Here is a 21,018-nt window from a genome sequence, read left to right as displayed (position 1 = left end):
TACAATATGTAGCCTGAGGGACAGAAAGCTACTGTGAGAATTACGGTCCTACCAAGGTTGAGCTAAGCCCAATTTGCCGCCTGCTTGGTGGCATTTTTTCTGCCATGATAGCCTATGGGAACCTGTTCAGAGGTTCTTGGCACCTATTACACCTCTGACTTTTGGAATGAGATTACATTTTATGTAAATTCAAAGAAACAACAAATCAGTCCTTCTCCATTTTCATTTTCCTGGTCAAGTATATTCTTCTTAAAAGTCCATCTTCCTCATGTTTTCACTAATAAAACTATCCAACAAATAGGGTGCCCCCAAGATATATTATGGTCAATTCAGAAAATGGTAAATGTGCCTTGATAGGAAGATTATTGAGAAACAAATTAGTAAGTTATGTGCTTAGCTTTCTGAATTTGGTAAACTGGAAAGTATCTAAGTGATACCATTAATTTCATTAAACAAGAGCAATTTCCAAAACACACTTGTTACTCCAGTGTTTCTTTATTGAATTCTCTCTTGAACTTCATCTTAAAATAAAAACTATGAAAACCTCAATTAGAATTAACACATATTCTGAGAGTTAATTTTCACTTTAGATCAAGCCCTTTTTTTGATATAATTACTAAATCAATGACCAGTGAGCATACAAAACAGTGTTTATCAGTGGATTCATTTAATAATTTAATAATTATTTAATAATTTAATAATTCTTTTTCCTTTATCTTAAAGAATACAGCTTTCCCAATCAAATGTAAACTTTATTTTGATATAACATCACAAAGTGACATTCGTAACTGAGAGGAAGAATACATGACCCCAAAATGCCCTACTTTAACATGTGGATTATTTTGAGCTAAAGGCAATGAACACCCTGCAGATTCAAGAAAAACATTCCCTTAACTACTTAAAATAATTCAGATAGGGAACCTGGCCCAGGAGAGCTATCACCAGAGGGAATTTTTAATCTGAATGACCCATCTGTATGACAAGGCAAACATCTAACTGCCACACATCTGCTCTTCTTAACATCCTGTGAATTACCCTTTGGAACCCCAGGCCCATATTCCATTCCTTAGCTCAGGGTGGCATATAAGCCAACTGCCTGACTTGTTCCTGGACTCATATTCTTATGAGGCTCCCATAGATATCTAATTAAAATTGTTTTTCTCCTGTTAATCTGTCTTATGTCAATTTAATTAATAGACTAAAGCCAAAAGAATCTAGAAGGATAGAGGAAAAATTATTTCCTCCCCCATAAAATCTTTTCTAAAATTAAAAGCAAATCTTTATCTTTTTATCAAAAGAAGAAAATTACTTTTTCGAGTTTGCTTACTGAAAATTTGAAGCAGAAAATGAAAAATACACAATTTCATTGTTTCATACTTTTAAGGACTAAAATATCTTTGTATAAAACTATTTCTGCTATATTTATACACCAACAAACTATACTTTCATTCCAATTATTTTTTAAAAGGAGTAGCAATTTCCTTTTAAATAGTTTCAAAGAACTATAAAACTCGTATTTAACTCTAGAAAGGATGAAACCCTTTCATCATACAAACTAAAATGTGAAATTTAATTGCAAATCTACGCTCAGTCACTTTAATATTAATATACAATGAAACTGCCTTCCTCAACTTCATTTTGGCAACACAAAGATGAGCTTTCTGATGTTCTATAAACAATACGTTTATATAATAGTCAGAAGTTCATCTAAAATTCGACCTAAACAGTAATACATCAGTATGGAATGGAAATCAAGGAACGGTGTTAAATAGGAAGGAAAAAGCCCCAATGTCTCTTAAGCAGCAAGAGCATCTTCCCAATTTAGTTTCAAGACGTGTACCATCTTCCATTCATCATCCTCCTGTTTGCAGGCCCCTGAAGATAATAAGAGAAAAATATTAGTAACTTAATTTTCTACTGCTTTCATGCAAATAATAGGAAAAAACTTGTATTTACAATATCATGTAAATCAAGGCCACGTGAGAGTTTAGAGTGTTAAATACATAAGGTTTTAAAGTTAATTATATTCCTTTTTTTCTGAGGGTCACTTTAGTTCATAATAGAAGAAAAGACATGAAAAAGTGGCAGGCTATCGGGATTAGCCTCAACTAAAATTTCACCTTCTTATAGTTCCCATTTCCTTTGGATAATCCTCATCAGATTCCTAATTCTTAGTCTCAGCATTTATTAAATAAGTATTATAAAATTTTTTTTGTAAAAAGTAATACACAATTTAAAATGCAAACATTCTATAAACAATAAAGAGTAAGTTTTTGCAGTTTTGGAAAACAGTTCAGCATTTCCTCAAAAAGTTAAACCTATAACCTTGCAATTCTACTTCTAGGTATATACCCAGAGAATTGAAAACATATGTCTACACAAAAACTTGTACACTAAAGTACCTAACAACATTATTCACAATAGAAGTGAAAACAACTGAAAAGGAGAAACAACTCAAATCTCAGATCAACTGATGAACAGATAAAGTGTGGTATATCCATACAATGGACTTATTCCAGCCATAAAAAGGAAGGACGTACTGATGCAGGCTACAACATGGATGACCCTAAGGCCATGATGTTAAGCGAAAGAAGCCAGGCACAAAGGCCACATGTCCAATGATTCCATTTATAGAAAATGTCCAGAGTTGACAAATCAAGAGACAAAAAGTAGATTAGTGGTTGCCACGGACTAGAGAAAAGAGAAGATACTGGGGGTGGAGGAATGAGGACTGACTGTCCATGTATACGGGCTTTGTTTTTAGGGTGATGAAATGTTCTGGATTTGTCAGTGGTGAAGGTTGTACAAACTTGTCACTATGTTAATAAAAGCCACTGAATCCTTCACTTTAAAAAGGTGAATTTCATGGTATGTAAATTCTGTATCAATAAAAATTAAGAATAAGTTTTCAATCACCCTAGACATCTAGTCTCATTCCTCAAAGACAAACACTTTCAATAATTTATGTCCTTTCAGAAGTTTTTAAGGCATATAATTAGCATATAAGTATGTGCGATAACCCCTCTCTTTTTTCAAACACACAAGGCAATATTTTACTCCTCCTCTTCTGCCTTCACCCCTCCAAACCCCCAGCTTAGATTCAATATCAGCACCTACCGGTGGTAAACAAAATGCCTTACAAGTGTTGTATACCAGCTTTTGATCCTTGCCAATCTGATAGAGAAAAAATAGTATCTTACATTTCTTTAATTGTAAGTAAAAGTATCTTTGTGTTTGTAAGTATTTTTCTGTGAATTATTTGATATCCTTTGTCTGTTTTTCTATTGTTAGTCTTTTAAAAGACTTCGAAACAGAAAAGTAAACTAATTTCTATATTGAAAAAAGAATATTTTATATTTGGATTAAATGACTTCTAGTAAATTTGTCTGTATCCATGTTCTCTTCTATTGGATCTGTGATCTTCCAGAGTTCAGTATTCAAATCTTCATTTGGATTAATTCTAGTCATTTATTAATGCTCATGTACAATTAACAAAGATCAGTTAACTTAGTTGATTTGTGTGTGGGTGATGGGAAAGATGAGAGATGTGTTAGAAAGGGGAAATACAGCTGAAAGCTATGTATGGGGAAAGCAGTATCTTTGGACAGTACAACCTGTACTAGGCAAGAAGCAAAGAAGACAAAACTTGGCCCTTACATTTGCCCATTATTCCACAGGCTCCACCTATGGAATACTTTGGTTGGTCTTCACTCTAAAATGCGGCAAAATGGGTATGTAAAGTCTGTATATGCTAGTGGGTCTGGCGGAGAAAAAGAGGCAGTGGCCAGTAACATAATATTCTGCACAGCTTTTTTGCATGCTTGTAAGATTTTCCCAAGAAAATTTGTTCTATGTCGTCTACGTTATAAATGCCCACCAGTGTTTCCATGTAGAAGTCTTATCCTGCTGCTTGTTTGGAGCCTGCGGCAGGGGGCACAAGACTGTCCAGCTGTTGGCGATGTCCCGTATTAATCAACCACTCATAAAACTTATTCTCCACAAGTACCTGGAACTGCTTCCTTTGATCCCTAAAAGTGCCATCAAGAGCAAAAAGAATGTAAGAACACTAATTCATGTTCATTTTACTCCAAGTGATTATAAAGCACTTTAATGGGATAGACATTAAATTATTTCTAGTTATCCATTTCTTCCCTCCAAATAACTGCTCTGTTCAGTTCTGTACATTGGAGCACCACCACTCCCCACCCCCGAAAAAAAAAAAAAAGATCGGTCAGATACAATATAAAAGTATTCTGCCCAGTCCTCAGCTCCTATCCAAACACTGCTAATTCTTCCAGGTCCAACACAAATTCTACTTCCTCCATAAATATTCCCTGACTACCCACACTGATGTTTTCTGAATCTCTATTAACAGTAACTGTTAACCGTGTCCCTGGCTTCTAGAGTTCAAAGACCAGTACCCTTGAAATAAAATATTGTGGTAAACATAATAAACCACAATCATCTACTATCACAAGCATGTAATTTAAAAATAAGATATTTTGGCACCCCAAGTTTAGGAAGGATATAATTTCAGAATAAAAGACAAAATTTTAAGCGGACTAAATTTAGCTTTGTTTTAAAACACTGTGCTTATTTTTCACATTTTACCATGGATTAGGGAAAACTTGGACAAAAACTAGCAGTAGTCCATGGAGCAGCATTAGGAATCCACCCTCGGTGAGTCTGTCTGTGGTATGGAGGAGTCAGGAGATCTGTATTTCGAACAAGCCCCTTGGATGATTGATGCGCAACCGAGGTTGAGAACCACCGATATAGTTAGAGAATTAAAAACTAAAACCAATTCATGTAAGTATTAGATCACGTGGATATGATCTTTCATAAATACAAGTTGTTTATCTATCAACTAAAGCTTCCAAAAAGAAGGGAGTCTAATTCTTGAGCAGCTACTTGCTCCCATCCCCCAACCAAACAACCTGGAATACTGACCTTAACAAAAGACACATCTTTTTTATTACTTTAGTACAGCTGTAAACATGTACAGATTAATTTGTTTTCCCACGGAATTTTACATAAGACAAATTCTTCTCTAGAAAACACTCACTTTGTCAAACGAGCCTCCTTCACAGTTTTCTGCCAGATTTGTATCTTCTGTTCTCTTTGACCCAGTGCTTTCTGATATGCAGATGGAAGACCCCCAGGTATCTCTGTTGTGTCCCCTTCCATTTCAAAGGGGATAATAAATACATAGAATTCACAAGGTGGTAAGAGTCGGAAGACACTTGTGTTGCAGTTCTCTCGGCATACAATCATTGGATTATCCCAATAGTTAGGCACCGTAGCGAGGCCGGTCCTGGCCATGTGATCCTCCAGCATTGGGTAATGGGTATGAAAAGGGGCAAAGGTTACTGCCTGGTTTCCAGAGAGAATAAGTGGGCGTGTAGGCGTCAGAATGTGAAAGATGCAGCCTGCGGTAGAAGAGATGGACAAACGATGGCAAACAGCAATGACTTTAACGTTGTCACAGCTGTGGAGGTGAAGAGCAGTCTGTACAGGGCCCAAGACGAAGGTGCTATTCCTGCACTTCTCAATGGTCACAGATCTGAAAAATGAAAAAATGAGGTAAATTCCTCTGAATGAGAGGGAGATCAAAAGAATATTTGACTACAAAATTATTCTCTGATGGCCAAAAAGGATCAATCCTAGTCCAAAGAAAAGATCAAAATATCAGAACTGTGCTTACCGTAAGGGAGAGAGCAGATATATAAAAGATTCGTTGCACCGATGAATCTTTACATGTGCCCCCACCAGAGTATCTGAGCTCTTGGCCAAGGTCTGCTTGTAAACCTGGCTCATCACCACCATGCGGTGCATCTTAGGGGCCACATGCGTATTACAAGCAATCTTAGCTCTTTTGGTCGTCCCTTCAACTATTTAAGAAAAATATAAATAAATGAGATAGTTTCAAATCAAAGAAAAACAACCATATGAGGTTACATACGTCTAGGTGTGTAAGTGTCTAAAATTAGATACATGTAAGGTTTGGAAAAATGTTAGATCTGGGCATTGGGTAAAAAGGTGTTTGCTATACTGTTCTCTGTGTTTTTCTGTATGTTTGCAATATTTCATAATTTTTTGTCATAAAAATTTTTTAAAACCTCTAGTCCACTCAAGATTGCCTACAGATCTAAGATTTTTTTTTCATGTGTATCTTTCAAGTAAGGTCATATGGCTAGTCACAGAGCTGGCCCAACTCAAATATCTTCTCCAAGTTGCCCTAATTTATCATCCCAATCCTTAAATAATCTCTTTAAGTCACCATAATACTAATTTCAAACCCCTCCTAAGCTACTTACCACATCATTCCATGAATTCTATTTGGATTCATGCCTTTAATCCCTACACATCGTTAGTAACTGAGAGCACATCTTCCTTTCACACACAGTGCCTTGCGGAAACTGACACTCAAAAACTGTGCAGGGCTTGTCCCCACAATACAGTCTCGCCGTTATGTGACTGGCTTCTCACACTGTACCTCTCTGAAAGCCAGCAGGACACCCCTGTAGAGAATACTGGCCAAATATGAGGAGGTCGCGTAAGTACGCTACTACTTTAAAAAAAAAAATAAAAACAATTCTTATTGCTTCCTTTTATTAAATAAGTAATACATGGTTATTGTAGACAATTTCTAAATACTAGTGGTAAAAGAAGATACAAATTATCTGTGATCCTATTAGCCACCTCCGCTAACATTTCAGTATAATCCTAAGAGGTTACATATCCTTTTTCCTACTAGTGACTACTGTAACAACATTTAAAAACTTGCTTGAGCCTATATTCTTTTATCACCATCAAGAATTATGCAGTATATCCTATATATTTATGGGACCCTTCAATATCTGGAAGTCTGTGACCTCTTACTAGAGCAATAGCTTGGGTGGATATAGAATTCTTGGATCACAGTCTTTTTGCTTGAGAGTCTGTAGACATTGCTCAACTATTTTGTTTTTTAGCATTATAAAAATTTGACACAAAAACTGATTTTTTTTAATTACATGGAACTTATTTTTTCTTTATCCTTGAAATTCAGAGATTGTGGAAGTATATTCTATGTTTTTTTTTTTCCTTTTTTCATTAATTTTGGCTGGCATTTGTTTCAGTGTAGGCATCTACTTTTCTTTAAACTTATACTTGGGCCCCAGAAGTCATACAGCCCCTGAACCTATCCCGTTAGCCATCGCTGGACTGTCAAGAGTAAGTATCTGATGCAACCAAGGCCAGATTTTCTCTACTTTAGATTTTTCTAAACTGTAAATGTCAAGTTAATCTGTTTGTGTCTGTGTATCTAAAATGGACCCCAGTTTTACACCAACTCTCCGAGGTTGTAACTGTGGAATGGCCAAATCCGGCTGTGGTGCAGAGAAGACAGGAAGGCCCTCAACAAATGAGCACGTGAGAGGGTGAGGGAGAAAGTCAGAACAGAGAAAAGCAGAGCAAAGTGACAACTGACTGAAGCTGGAGTTCCGTTAACTGCCAACAGAAGACCCGGACTCTGAAATCAGCCCTCTCACACTACTGCTGCCTTGATGGAAAAAGTCCTAGACAAAAGAGAGTGGTTCCCTTTTCCTACCTTGTGGTAGCAATATTTTGTAGGTCTCCGGAAGAGATGTGATTATTAACACACCAGAAAACACTAGGTTCCTTAACTTGTCATTCAATTTAATATAGATTAAAATACTGAAAAAATACCTTGGTGAGCCCAAGCCAATTTCTTTCCAGACTTAAGGCAAGCAGATGTACCAAATGGATTCCCCGTCAAACAGGCTCTCAACCAGGCTTCCAGCTTGTAGAAAGAAAAGGTCTTAGAGATCCTCGAGAAGCCACTTTCTGCATGCAGTGGTTGCCACAGAGCAAGTTCGTGAAGTGGATATATCTTCCTGGCTCTACTCACTGTACCTTCAATAAGAAAGCTGAGGGCCACAACAGCTTCGCGAGAGACTAGACTACTATGGGTCGAATGAAATGATGCAGTGAGTTGTTCTGGATCTAAAAGCAGCTCAAGGAGATCTGACAGATGATCACAGACAAATGCTTGGTGACTATAATCATTCCAGTTCTAAAAAATATCAAAATAAAGCACTCTTAACAGAACAGATTTTACAAGACCTGAAAATTTTATATTTTAATTATTTTGTATTTCTACTTTGCCTCACCTCCTAAAAAAGCATTTAAGGCAACAATATAAACCTTATAAAGATTTTTTAATATTATGTGATAGGTATAAACAGATTCTCTCCCTTCCTTAGGTAGTTCAAAAGTAATACTATAGCTAACCCTTAGTGTGTGCCAACCACAAAGTGTTGTACAAACTTTAACATATTTAATCCTAGCTACCATCTTGCAATAGATGCCGTTACCATGCCCATTTTACAAATGAGGAAATGGAGATATAGAAAGGTTAAGAAACTTGCTCAAGGTCACACACCTAGTAAATACTCTCAAGTTTCAGATCTAACATAAAAATAGCTACCTTGGACATTCATTCGATGAAATACTGGGTTTATTTACCTTCTCGTATTACAGGAGGAGTTTCAAATTCCACTGGATGGAACAATGCAACTGACCTTACAGTAGCTAGATTTAAGAGAAGTTATCACTTTTGGAATAAGCTTTGAGTTGGCAGGTGTCTCAATGACTTGGCTCATTCATTTGACAGATATTTCTCGAATATCTCTTATGTGGTATGAGCAGTGTTAAGCGATGAATTAGGCAAAATGAATAGGACATAGTTCTTGTCCTCAAGGAACTCAGAGCCTATGTAGTGAAAAGACAATACAAGCAACTGTTGCACAATGAGATAAGAACTACAGCAGAGATCTGTAAAGACATGCTATGAGCCGGAGAGGAGTAAGGAACCCCTCTGGGGGGAAAAAATCATCATGGAGTGCTGTTTGAACAGATTCTTGATTAATGTTGTTAGTTACACAAACAGACAAGGAAAAAAGGCATTCTAGGCCTACGGAATACCATACGCAAAGATCCATAGCAGTAAAAGTACCTGCCGTGTTCAGGAAACTGGAGGTAGGGACCAATCATGAAAGGCCTGTATGAAACACTAAAGCATCTGGGCCTTATTTTGTGTGCCAGGGACTTTAAAACTATTTTCTAAATAGCTATACCTTTTCTCTTTTTAATAAACTCTCATCTGGATACCATAGAACATGTCAAAGCAGGGCTGTCGCTCTTCATCTCTCTTACTGCATCCCCCTCACCCATAGCAGGCTCTGAGGTGGCTCCATGGAGCACAAGATGAAAACAACAGTGACAATAATAATTACTGATGGGAGTTTTGACAGGAAACAGATATAATCCTTCTGCATTTAGAAAGTCCAGTGTAGTAGGTGGAGTGGAGACTAAAAGCAGGGTGACCATATAGGACCTAATTATAGAAATCAAGGCCCCCCCAAAAAAATGTCAGTATGGCCTATATAAGAGAAAGAAAAGAGACAGACATTATTTTTATTTTTACAGATTTTATTTTTAAAGTAATCTCTACACCCACTGTGGGGCTTGAACTCTCACAACTCTGAGATCAAGAGTTGCACGCTTCACCAACTGAGCCAGCCACCCAAAGAGGGACAGATTTTTAAATTAGAGTTATTTTGGAGGCAGAATAAGTAAGACTTGACAAAAAACTAGGTATGGGTGCTGAGAGAATAAGCATGGGTAGCTGGTGGTAACCTTCTCTGGCTTCGGGAATATAAGTCAATTCAAGTAAAGGGAGATTTTACTGTAGAGACACACAGTCATCTCCCAAGCTGAAGTACAGGTAGGCCTCATCAGAACTGGAACTGGAAGGCCACCTTGGGCCTGGTACTCTCTCGCCAGTGTCTCTACATGTCTGTTCCATTCTATTCTTTTTCTCTGATTACCTCAGAGTTTCTAATCCCTCCTAACTCCAGGTCACTTATAAACAAGCTGGCTGTTCTGGTCCCAGTGCTACCTGAGCCGCCAGCTCAAGCACCCAGCACAAACTGGTAATTTCTTCAGTTTCTGGGGGCACTGACTGGGCCATGTCATCAATTCAAACCAGACCAGTTTCAAATACATACCTGTGAATGGGTTACTCTAGTCAAGTGTCCATCTCTGGTCTAATCAGTTGTTGGGAGAGGTCATGTTATAGCACAAACTGAGAGTCACCATTTACTGATGCTTACTAAGCAACAAGTCTCATGCTAATGTATTACTAAATTCTCACAGCCACTCAGAAATAGGAATTATCATCCCCATTCACAAAAGACAAGCCAAGGCCTAGAAAAGTTAACCGACTTGCCTAAAATCATGTGATATTAAATGGCAGAGCCAATTTGAATGCAGACTACCTTAGTTCAAAACACCATCTCTGCATGGTGCCCATTCAACAGGAAATAAGTGTGGAAAGAACAGACAATAATTGGCCTAATACATCTGGACTTGGACATTCTGAATTTAAGGTATAGAGAGGGCATCTACATGAGGAGGGAAATCTAGGATGGAGACAAACTTAGGAGTCATTGAGATACGTGAAGTCACGAGAAGAGAAGAATTATGTTTAAAGAATACGTCTAGCGAGAAGACAAAATTGCCCCAGGCAGAATCCTGGGGGAATAGTGGCTGTAGGGGCCAGTGGGGAGGCTCATGAAGAGTGAGAAGAAAAAATGAGAAGCACAACCAGGAGGGAATCGTATCATGGAACATAAGGGTGGACAGGTTTCCTTGAAAACGGAGATTATAAAAGTGCCAGAAAGGTTTTTGTTGTTGTTGTTTGCCTCAGAACATTTTTAAAGAACCTGCACATGGCAGTAATACTGAGATCTATGTTTTACTTAAGGTTTTTTAGAATACCTTTACATAAACAGGTAAAAATATTTCAGTTTTCTTTACAAAAACAGAAAGAAGAAATAACACAATTTCTAAAACTCACAATGTGAGGCAGTTAAGTTTAACTTCTATGTTGTTGCATCATATAATATGACACAAGCATGCTGAGCTTAAGTATATCAAAGCACATCGCTTAAACATATGAGAAGATATTTTTATAGAAATTTTTTTCAGTAGATTTCAACAGACTTTGTAAACACTACATCTTCTCATTTATCCTAACTTAGTCTAAAGTAGATTCAAATTCATTAACATTTGCAAAAATGAGAATGCTAATGAGAGTACAGTGAATAATTTGCCCCCGGATCATGAGATTTTTGTGTCATTGAAGGAATGAATGGAAATTACTTCTCTATACTTGGACTAAGACTGCAAATATTTATTTTGTTTTATAATAAGAAAAAGAAACAAAAAAGCAAAACAAAAAAAAACCACGCCAACAAATGATTGGCTTATATAAGTAATCCCAACACAATTTTTAATGAAGGCAAATCATCTTCCTCATAAATTGTCCCTTTCAAAGAAGGAGACCAAAATTTAAACAGTACCTTATTATGGCAACTGGATTTTTCAGTTAAATCAGGAGACTGAGATCTATTTCTGGGACTAGGCCACTCTTCTCCAATCAAAGATGTCCTCAGGGAGACCTTGTTTAACTGCTGTATGTATAAGAAGAGCAGAAACTGTAGGGTGTTCACTGAAAGCTGGCCAAAAAGAAAAGAGATGATGAATACACGTCCTAAACCACATCAGTTCCTAGTCTACAGCTAAGTAGATACAGTAAAATAAATTCACAACAGTTTGCAAATCCTAAAAAGAAAAATGTAGAAACTTGCTAGCATTTGATATGTATGTTTCTGATACCCAGATATAGGAGTTTCTAAAACTAATTAAACTGGAGTCACTTACCTTCTCAGAAAGCTATGTAGCATCTATGGCCATAGACATTCTCTCCCCAAAATCGATGAAGAGGAGGATGAAGTACATATTTTTTAAAAGTATAGTATTTCAGAAGTTTAAAATTGCAGTTAAAATAAAAAAGACAAACTTTAGTCACTTGAATAAATAAATGGAAGAAAGGAAGAAGAAAATTTCACCAAAATATGCAGTTTAGTCTAACCTAAGGCTCACAGACTTATCAAAAAAAATTTAGGGTATCAATGCAACATCTGAAATTGTATGTAATTTTTTGGTGTATGTGCATTTTGTGGGGGAGGAGGACTCAGGTTTTCATCAAGTTCTTAAAAGAGTGTTTGACTTAAAAAAATACTATTGGTCTGATAGATGTTTATAAGTCATTTCTTATTTGAAGAAAGGCATTGAAGCTCAGGATTTGAAGCTCATGATTATCCTCATATACCCATTTCCATACACATACAGGAGACACAGAAACGTAATACATCTGGTACTAGAGCTGTATTCACCCTGCTTCCCAACCTGGCTAAAAATTGCTAAACTAAGAATTGAAAAATACAGATTCTCAGGACCACCTAGACCTATTTAATCAACTGTCAATCAGAACTCCATGAACCTACATATTTTTTAAAATGCTACTTTAATTTTTTGAGATCATTGTAGATTCACATGCAGTTGTAAGAACTAATAGAGATCCTGTGTACACTGTATCCAGTTTCCCATCTTGCAAAGCTATAATACAGTAGCACAATCAGGGTGTTGACATTGATGCAGCCAAGTTACAGAACATTGCCATCCACACGAGGATCTCTCATGTTGCCCTTTTATAGCCACAACTACTTCCTACTTCCCTCCCACCCTCACCCCTTCCTTTATCCCTGACAATCACTTATCTGTTCTCTATCTCTCTAATTTTGTCATTTCAAGAATGTTATATAGGGGCGCCTGGGTGGCTCAGTTGGTTAAGTGACTGCCTTCGGCTCAGGTCATGATCCTGGAGTCGCAGGATCGAGTCCTGCATTGGGCTCTCTGCTTAGCAGGGAGTCTGCTTCTCCCTCTGACCCTCACCCCTCTCATTCTCTCTCTCTCTGTCATTCTCTCTCTCTCAAAAATAAATAAAAAAATTTAAAAAAAATTAAAAAAAAAGAATGTTATATAAATGGAATTATACAGTCTATAACCTTCTGGAATTGGCTTTTTTTTTACTCAGCAAAATTCCTTCATTTTATACATACTTCCATTTAACAATTATTTGTTATATTATCATTATTCATATACCTTCCTCTTCATGAGACTATAAGATCCTCATCTTTTTCATTTTTATATTCCTAATAACTAGCATAGAATCTAGCACATAATAAGCACTCAAAAAATCTGGAGCTTCTTGAAGGTTTTATTAATCTCTGTATCCAGCATCCACTACTGTACCTCATACATAGTAGGCACTTAATATTTAATTAATGAGTAACTATGTCCTTCCTCTCTTGCCAAACTTTTCAATTTCCAAACCTTGTTTAGATATTACCCCATGTGGCACAGAGTGGCTAGATACTAACTAAATACCTTTTTCTTTCTTCCTGGGCCTGCATTTAGATGGCATTTCTCAGCCTCCCTTGAAGTCAGACATGGTATAACTGGGTTACGGTCAATGGAACGTGGGTGGATTGACATACGCCACCTTCAAATCTCCCAAAAACACTCCACGAAGTGAAGGACTCTGAGGCCCTAGTGGGCATGACTGGGGCAAACTGTATTATACCTGCAATTATTCACTTCCACATCCTCTAGGAGGCTTATCCATGGCCATGGGATTGCCTTACCTACTGTGAGGTAGTCTACCTCCCCATCTTCCTGATTTTAGATACAGACATATAACAAAGCTTTAGCCAATGGAATGAAACTAGTTACAGTTTATGTCCCATCAGAGCAAAAGAAGCATCATGAGTTTTCTCCTGCTCTGCTACTCTTCTCTTCTGTCACAGAACAGGCGTTAACTATACAGAATATGTTTCTTTAGCCTGGGTCCCCAAATGAATAGACACACAGAGTCAAGCCATAACCTTTAGCTCTAGCTAAAGTACAGGCTGCACGTAAAATAAGCAAGAAACAAACCTTTGTTACTGTAGACCACTGGAATTTCATTTTTGTTTGTTTTTAACTGCAACAAAGCTAATAAAATTGTGGCTTCAAGAGATAGAAGATGACTAGCTCCCTGAGTCATTGCTTGGACAACAGCAGCCTAGAGACTCATCCAACCAGATGCCCTGTGTTATACTGCTGCATGAATGAGAAATACACTGTTACTGTGCTAAGCCACTGAAATGGCAGGAATGTTTGTTACTGTAATGAGCCTACTCTGATTAATATACTTTCTCTGTGAAGTCTTTCCTGATCACCAGAACTAACCATTCTCTTCCCTATCCTATTTCTGTACTTTATGCACACTTTCACTACTATACATTCCACACTATCAAATCGCACTTTTTTTACACACCAACTTCCCCTACTAGTCTATGAGCTCCAGGAGGGCAGAGATGCTGTTCCAGTCATCTTTGAATCCCAGCACATAGCAGATGCCCACTTAAAAATAGTCAGATTCTCTGACTGTAACGTATCAATGACTCATAATCACTCATTCACCTCAAAATGTTTTTCAAGTCAGTGAAAGCATTTCCCTCTTTCAATTACAGGGTTCTTGTAACATTACTGCTTTGGAAGTAGGTGAATAGAGATTGCTAAGTAAGGGCTAATTCATTAAATACTGGAACAGTTAAGAAAAATGGCACTCTGGGATCACAATAGCCATTAACCTAAAACCACACACTGTGTACAGCTAGTACAAAAATTAAAGATAGTTTATTTCTCAAAATAATTAAACACACATACAAATACATATAAATCCATACCTGATTTCTTTGCTTTTCAACTTCATCCTCAGACATGCAGTTGGACAGAATCTCAGACCATTCCAGGCGCTCCTCTGGTGTCTTTACTGCAAGACTATCAAATATTTCAAAGTAAAGCCACGCCAGATCCTTAGCCAACTGCAGCTTCCCACATGCAATGTGCCTCCATGTAGACCAGTACAGGCGTGGGTAAGCTCCTTCTGTGGCCCGGGTTCGCACATATGTGGATATCTTCCTGAGATAGTGAAGACTGAACTTGGATGGAGGGGGGACCTGCAAGGCACCCACTATAAAGGGTTCTGCTTTCACCCAGAGGAGAACTCCGGACTGATCCATATTATCTCGAAGGACATCTGTGTGATAAGGCTTCTTGGCATACCTAGGAAACAGAGGTTTTTTCACACACTGATTTGAAACAAAACTCATTTATACATGTACTTTTTGTTGTTGTATTTTTGTCTGTTTTTTCCATTTATACATTTTCTTTAAGGTGGCCCCCTCCCTTCACTATTTTAAGATGTACTATGTCAGTTTAAAAAGCAAATCTAAACAAACTGAGGGTTGCTGGAGTGGTGGGGGGTGGGAGGGATGGGGTGGCTGGGTGATAGACATTGGGGAGAGTATGTGCTATGGTGAGCGCTGTGAATTGTGTAAGACTGTTGAATCACAGACCTGTACCTCTGAAACAAATAATACATTATATGTTTAAAAAAAAAAAAAAGAAGAAGATAGCAGGAGGGGAAGAATGAAGGGGGGGAAATCGGAGGGGGAGACGAACCATGAGAGACCATGGACTCTGAGAAACAAACTGAGGGTTCTAGAGGGGAGGGGGGTGGGGGGATGGGTTAGCCTGGTGATGGGTATTAAAGAGGGCACGTTCTGCATGGACCACTGGGGATTATACACAAACAATGAATCATGGAACACTACATCAAAAACTAATGATGTAATGTATGGTGATTAACATAACAATAAAAAATAATAATAAAAAGCAGATCTAGTTTATCAACCAAGTGCAGAACGAATTTTCGGTCAGATGTCACTACAATCGATTTGAACAAGAAAAACTGTGTGATAAAACAAAATTACTTGAATTGTTCGAAGTGGTTGTTTTAGGGAGAGTGTATAAACGCATGAAGTATGAGTTGGAATCCTGCTCAGGAAAGGAAGAAAAGAAGAAATGGGAGAGTCATCTCTTCACAGGAAATCTCTGCCTACCCTGAGGGGCAAAGCTAGTCAAAATAAGGGGAATAAAATTTGAGTCAAATCACTTACACATAGAGGATGGGGGGTTAAAGATGTGGACGTGTTAGCTGACATATAGTTCAATATGAGCACTAATGTGAGGTGGCAGACAAATGCTCACATAAGCGCGGGCTGCAGAAAGAGATCATTTTTGTTCTCTGTAACAATGAACTTGCTCTGGCATATTCTTTGTGCTTAGTTCAGGTGCAGTGATTTCAGATTTTGTTTGTTGTTTCTTTGTTATAACAACAATACATAATTTTTATGGAATACTTATATCTCAAAATAGAAGGGGAGGAAATCATTCACTGTCCCGCCATCAAAGGGAAACTAGTTAATATTCTATTGTACTTCCTTTCCATCTCTTTTTCTACATAGATTGGATGTTAGTTTTTGATTTTTCAAACTTGTGATAATAGCATATATACAGTTCTGTTATTTTAAAAGCTTCATAGCACTCTAAATAAAGGTACCCTAGTTTATTCACCTGTTCTCCTATTTTCAGACATTAAGTAGGTTTAAAATTTTTCACAAAAACAAGATAGGCAAAATACTAATCATTGTTGAGGTGGGGTGATAAGCACATGGTGGTTTATTTACCTATTCTACTTTTGTATATGTTAAAATTTTCCACTGTAGAAAATTTAAATGTAGGCGAAGAGTGAAGGGGATTAAGAAGTATAAAATTCCAGTCATAAAATAAGTAAGTCACACAGAAGAAAAGTTCAGCATAGGGATATAGTCAATAATATTGTAATAACTTTGTATGGTAATGGATGGCAACTATACTCTCTGCGTGTGTTTTTTTGTTTTGTTTTATTTAAGTAGGCTCCACACCCAGTGTGGAGCCCAACAGGGAGCTTGAACTCACAACTGAGATCAAGACCTGAGCTGAGACTGAGTCGGAGGCTTAACCAGCTGAGCCACCCAGGCACCCCAGTGGTATTTTGTAATGTATATAACTGTCAAATCACTATGCTATACAACTGAAACTAATATATCAACTATACTTCAATTAAAAATAAAACAAAAAGTTTAAATGTTTCACAATTATAAATAATGCTATAATTACCATCTTTCTGCATATTTTCTGCACTATGACTACTTCTGAGAAAATTTTCAGATATGCATTGGTGAAATGAAGTAAATGACATTTCTAAAGCTCCTGACATATATTTCCATCGCTTTCCAAGATGACTGTATCAAACTGTACCATCACTTGACCAAGGTACCATCGAGTACCACTTAACCATTGAGCACTCCTCAGCATTAAGTAACATCACTTAAAAAACCTTCTTTATATGCCTGATGGAAAATGTTTTATTGCTATTATTATACATTCCATTTGATTCCAAGAACGTCATGCCTCTTTGAGGAATTATCTGCTCAAAAAATAATTGACATCAATTGGATGCTTACTATGTTCCAGGTAGCAGGCTAAATATTTCTCGTTCTTCACCTTTCGTCCTCTCAACCATCTAGAGATAGGACTGTCCCCATTTTCAGACGAGCACACTGAGGCTTGGAGAAGTTAAGGGACTTACCCAGTCACATACTTAGATTGGCACCACCCTGGATTAGAATTCAAGTCTGTGTGTCTTGAGAACTGTGTTACTTACAAATGTACTTTAGGAACCCAGTTTTGGGAAAATCTCTGGAAAATGGGAGTGGATCCAGAAGAGGATTACCAGAACGAGTGGCCTTAGATGTGAGGCCACATAGCACCAGGTAAAGGAACGTGGGAGCCTGAAACCCAAAAGAAGGGTGTGAGAGGTAAAGCGCAGCTCTCTCCGTTCGCGGGAATGGCTTAGCGCTGCTCTGAGGAAAAGAGATGAAGTTACGTGAGGAAGATCTTAGTTCGCCCCGAGATAGAAAGAGGCTGCTCTGTGAGATCCTCAACTCCTGTTCCTGAAGTGTGCAATCGAAAGCCAGATCCTGGGGAATGAATTCTGAGACTCGAGAGGGCTAAATTCCTAACAAACATGGGCTCTTTCCGTCTCAAAAGCAGCCCCTGGGAGCGCTGGGGTGGGGTTTTTCAGGCGGGGAGATGGGCGTGAGACCCCCAGCGGTCCTCCGGGACCGGGTCCTTCGCCACCACCTCCGACGCCGTCCTGGTCCGGGCCGCACGAGCTCCCCGGCCGGACTCTGGGAACTGGGAAACCCCAGCCGGCAGGCTCCGTAGCGGACCCGAGACCTGGGGAGCCAAAGGGCAGCCTCCCCGGCCCGCCCTCCGTCCCCGGCGTCGGCCCGCGCGCGGTTACCTGCGAAGGCAGGGCCGCTCCGCCGCACCCTCCGCGCGCCGCCGCGCCCAGCTCGCCCAGCCCGCCCCTCGCCCGCCGTCTCACCCACTGCGCAAGCGTCAGGCCTCGCGCCACCGAGAACTGGAGGCTGATGTTGCTAGAGCGGCCTCCCGCTTCTCCTCTAGCGGAGAAGTACTTGCCTGAGGCCAAGAGTCCTCGGTGCTGGGACCTGGAGCCAGACCCGGCCGCTTCGGGTATCGCGCCTTTCACCTCAGGGAAGTAGGAAGTTTCCTATTGCTCTACACATCTATGGTCAGCCAATAGCTGCTGGTAAGGTCAGCACGCTTTGATCAGTAATGTAATGACAATGACAGTTTACATTTATAGCGTTCACCGCGGGCCGGCCCTGTGTAAAGCACCCTTATGTGTATTATCTGTCTTCCCAAGAGCCCTTTAAGTTAAGGATGTTTGTTTTACCGACAACTAAACTAAAGCGTAGAGAGGTGGAAGTAGCACACCCCTCAGGTCACAGCAAGAGAGCAGCCAGGATCGAAACCCAGGAAACCCAGGCCGTCTGAAGCCAGAGCCCCCGGGGTTATTAGCTCCTTAACAAAAGAGCCCGCAGGCTTTGTTAGCTTTCCCGCCACGTTACCGCTTTCCTGAAGCTTTTTTGGAGTCCACCCTGCAGAAGACACCACTCCTTCCTCGAAGCCTCCACTTAATGATTTTTAGCCATTTCCTGGTTTCTTAGTTCGTTTATGGCTCGTATAGGTGTGGGAGTTACAAAGGTAAATAAGACCATAAAATGCAATTTAGTTCCTCTTTTATGTGGCCTCTCTCCTCCAGTAGGCATCTTCCTGAAAGCAGTAACCTTGTCTTCCCCTTACCTCTGTATGAGCCAAGAGTAGATAGGGGCTTTGGATTCAAACAGATCTGGGTGAGAATTCAAGCTGCACGACTAAATAGTTCAGTGACCTTGAACAGATTCTGTCACCTCTCTATGCCTTTGTTTTTTGCAACAGCAATTATTATTGAGCACAACTGTGTGTCTGGCACAGTGCTAGGCACTAGGATCACAGCAGTGAACAAAATAGATAAGATCCTTGCTTTCTTGGAGTGCGTATTTTAATAGGGAAAATAGATAATACATATTAAGGAAAAAATTGGACAGTTTCAGAATTTAATAAACGCTATAAATTTGGAGGGGGGTAAGGGTCAATGCCAAGTTTGATCTGAGGACTGACGTATAAGAAGCCAGCATCGGAAGATCACAGTTGAAGCAACTTTTACTCTGTGGCAGGCTCTGTTCTTTTTTTTTTTTTTTTTTAAAGATTTTATTTATTTGACAGAGACAACGAGAGAGAGAACACAAGCAGGGGGAGTGGGAGAGGGAGAAGCAGGCTTCCCGCGGAGCAGGGAGCCCGACGAGGGGCTCGATCCCAAGACCCTGGGTTAATGACCTGAGCCGAAGGCAGACGCTTAACGACTGAGCCAGTCAGGCGCCCCGGCAAGCTCTGTTCTAAGATGCTGTCCTATTCAGGTGTGACCAGAACAGTCTAGATTTATGCTCTCTTGAAACTGGCATACAGTTGTGTGAGTGTGGGGGGTAAGGATGGAAACAAAATAGGATGGTGTAAGACTAAGGGACTCAGCAGGGGCTATTTTTCATTGGTCAGGGAAGTCTTCTCTGAAGTAGTGACATTTCAACTTATCTGAGTGTAAAAGGAGTCACCCATGTTAGAAACTAAGGGACGAGTGCTTCAGGCAGAGAGAACAGCTAGAACAAAGGCCTTAGGGAGAAATAGGTTTGATGTATTAGAAAAATAAAACCAGTTTTGCTGGAACATGGTAAGGAGTATATTACGTGAGGGCACAGATCATACTAGGCTTTAAAATTTTTTCCCAGCTTTATTAAGACACAGTTTTGTAAGCTAGCGTGAAGAGTTGGGATTTTATTTTACGCACAATGAAAAGCCATTAGTGGGTTTTGAGCAGGGGAATGACGTGATCTGACATGTCTGCAAAAAATCATGGGGTTGGGGGTCAGGAGTTAATAAGAGATAGTAAAATATTAAGAGTGGAGGCAGGGAGACCACTTAGGAGGTCTTGCTAGGTAAGAAATGGTGTGACTTGGCCAGAAGTGGACAGATTCAGGATATAGTTTAAAGGCAAAGATTTGGATAGGGAATACAGGGGCGGAATCAAGGAAGACACCTAGAATTTTGTCATGAACAAGTAGATGGGGGGAATCAAAGAGTTCTCCTAAGTGTGAAATAGTTATTCACTGCGTGCTTACTGTGCCAGACGCTGTGCTAGACAGTTTACAGCTTTTCTCCCATTAAAATTTCACAACACTGCCAGAAAAATGTTTTGCCTCAGGTTTGTAAATAAAGCTTAGGCTAGACTGGGGGGGTAAGGGAAGAGGGATGTTCTCACCGCTAAGTGATGGAAGCTGAATCCACGGCCTCTTCTCGGTGAAACTGAGGCAATTTTCTTCCGGGCTTGTTCCAAGAGGGTAAAGTAAGACCTCTTAAGCAACGCGTTCGCCCTACCGTTGGCGTAGAGTAATTGTCCCCGCCCATTTCTCCTGTGTCCCTCCGCTCCCGCATCCAGCGTAAAGTTCAATATGAATGAAATTCCCAGACTTGTAACAAGATAAATCCTCTCTCCCGTAATTGGTCGGTACTGGAAGCGGAGCCTTGTGATTGGTGGAGAGTCCGAGGTGGAGGGCGGGGGTAATTCACGTACCTCGAGTGCCCTCTCTTGGCACCAGTTCGCCCCACCGCCTTTTTACGTAATTTTCTACGACTCGCGGCTACCGGGGCAGAGCG

The 21,018-nt window shown here is 39.4% G+C and overlaps 1 protein-coding gene across 3 annotated transcripts; it reads right to left on the bottom strand.

Annotated features, from left to right (window-relative positions):
• Positions 1 to 488: 488 nt before the first annotated feature.
• TBCCD1 (TBCC domain containing 1) lies at positions 489 to 20,787 on the bottom strand. 3 transcript variants are annotated; one of them, XM_032406955.1, is made up of 8 exons: positions 20,624 to 20,787; positions 14,703 to 15,081; positions 11,430 to 11,585; positions 7,711 to 8,077; positions 5,705 to 5,891; positions 5,066 to 5,563; positions 3,878 to 4,028; positions 489 to 1,875 (listed from the first exon to the last, which is right to left on the bottom strand). In XM_032406955.1, the coding sequence occupies exons 2-7, from the start codon at positions 15,036 to 15,038 to the stop codon at positions 3,899 to 3,901; spliced, it is 1,674 nt and encodes a 557-aa protein (XP_032262846.1). In that variant the 5' UTR covers positions 15,039 to 15,081; positions 20,624 to 20,787; the 3' UTR covers positions 489 to 1,875; positions 3,878 to 3,898. The 3 variants fall into 3 exon arrangements, with proteins under 3 accessions (XP_032262846.1, XP_032262845.1, XP_032262847.1); XM_032406954.1 differs by lacking the exon at positions 20,624 to 20,787 and adding an exon at positions 18,209 to 18,280; XM_032406956.1 differs by lacking the exon at positions 20,624 to 20,787 and adding an exon at positions 18,209 to 18,280 and having other exon boundaries at positions 11,430 to 11,540.
• Between the last annotated feature and the right edge of the window lie 231 nt (positions 20,788 to 21,018).

This window comes from Phoca vitulina, unplaced genomic scaffold (assembly GCF_004348235.1).
Source record: "Phoca vitulina isolate PV1807 unplaced genomic scaffold, GSC_HSeal_1.0 scaffold8, whole genome shotgun sequence".
In the NCBI taxonomy this organism is placed as follows: domain Eukaryota; kingdom Metazoa; phylum Chordata; class Mammalia; order Carnivora; family Phocidae; genus Phoca; species Phoca vitulina.
Note: the sequence above shows the minus strand (reverse complement) of the source record. Positions and strands in the feature narration are given on the sequence as shown.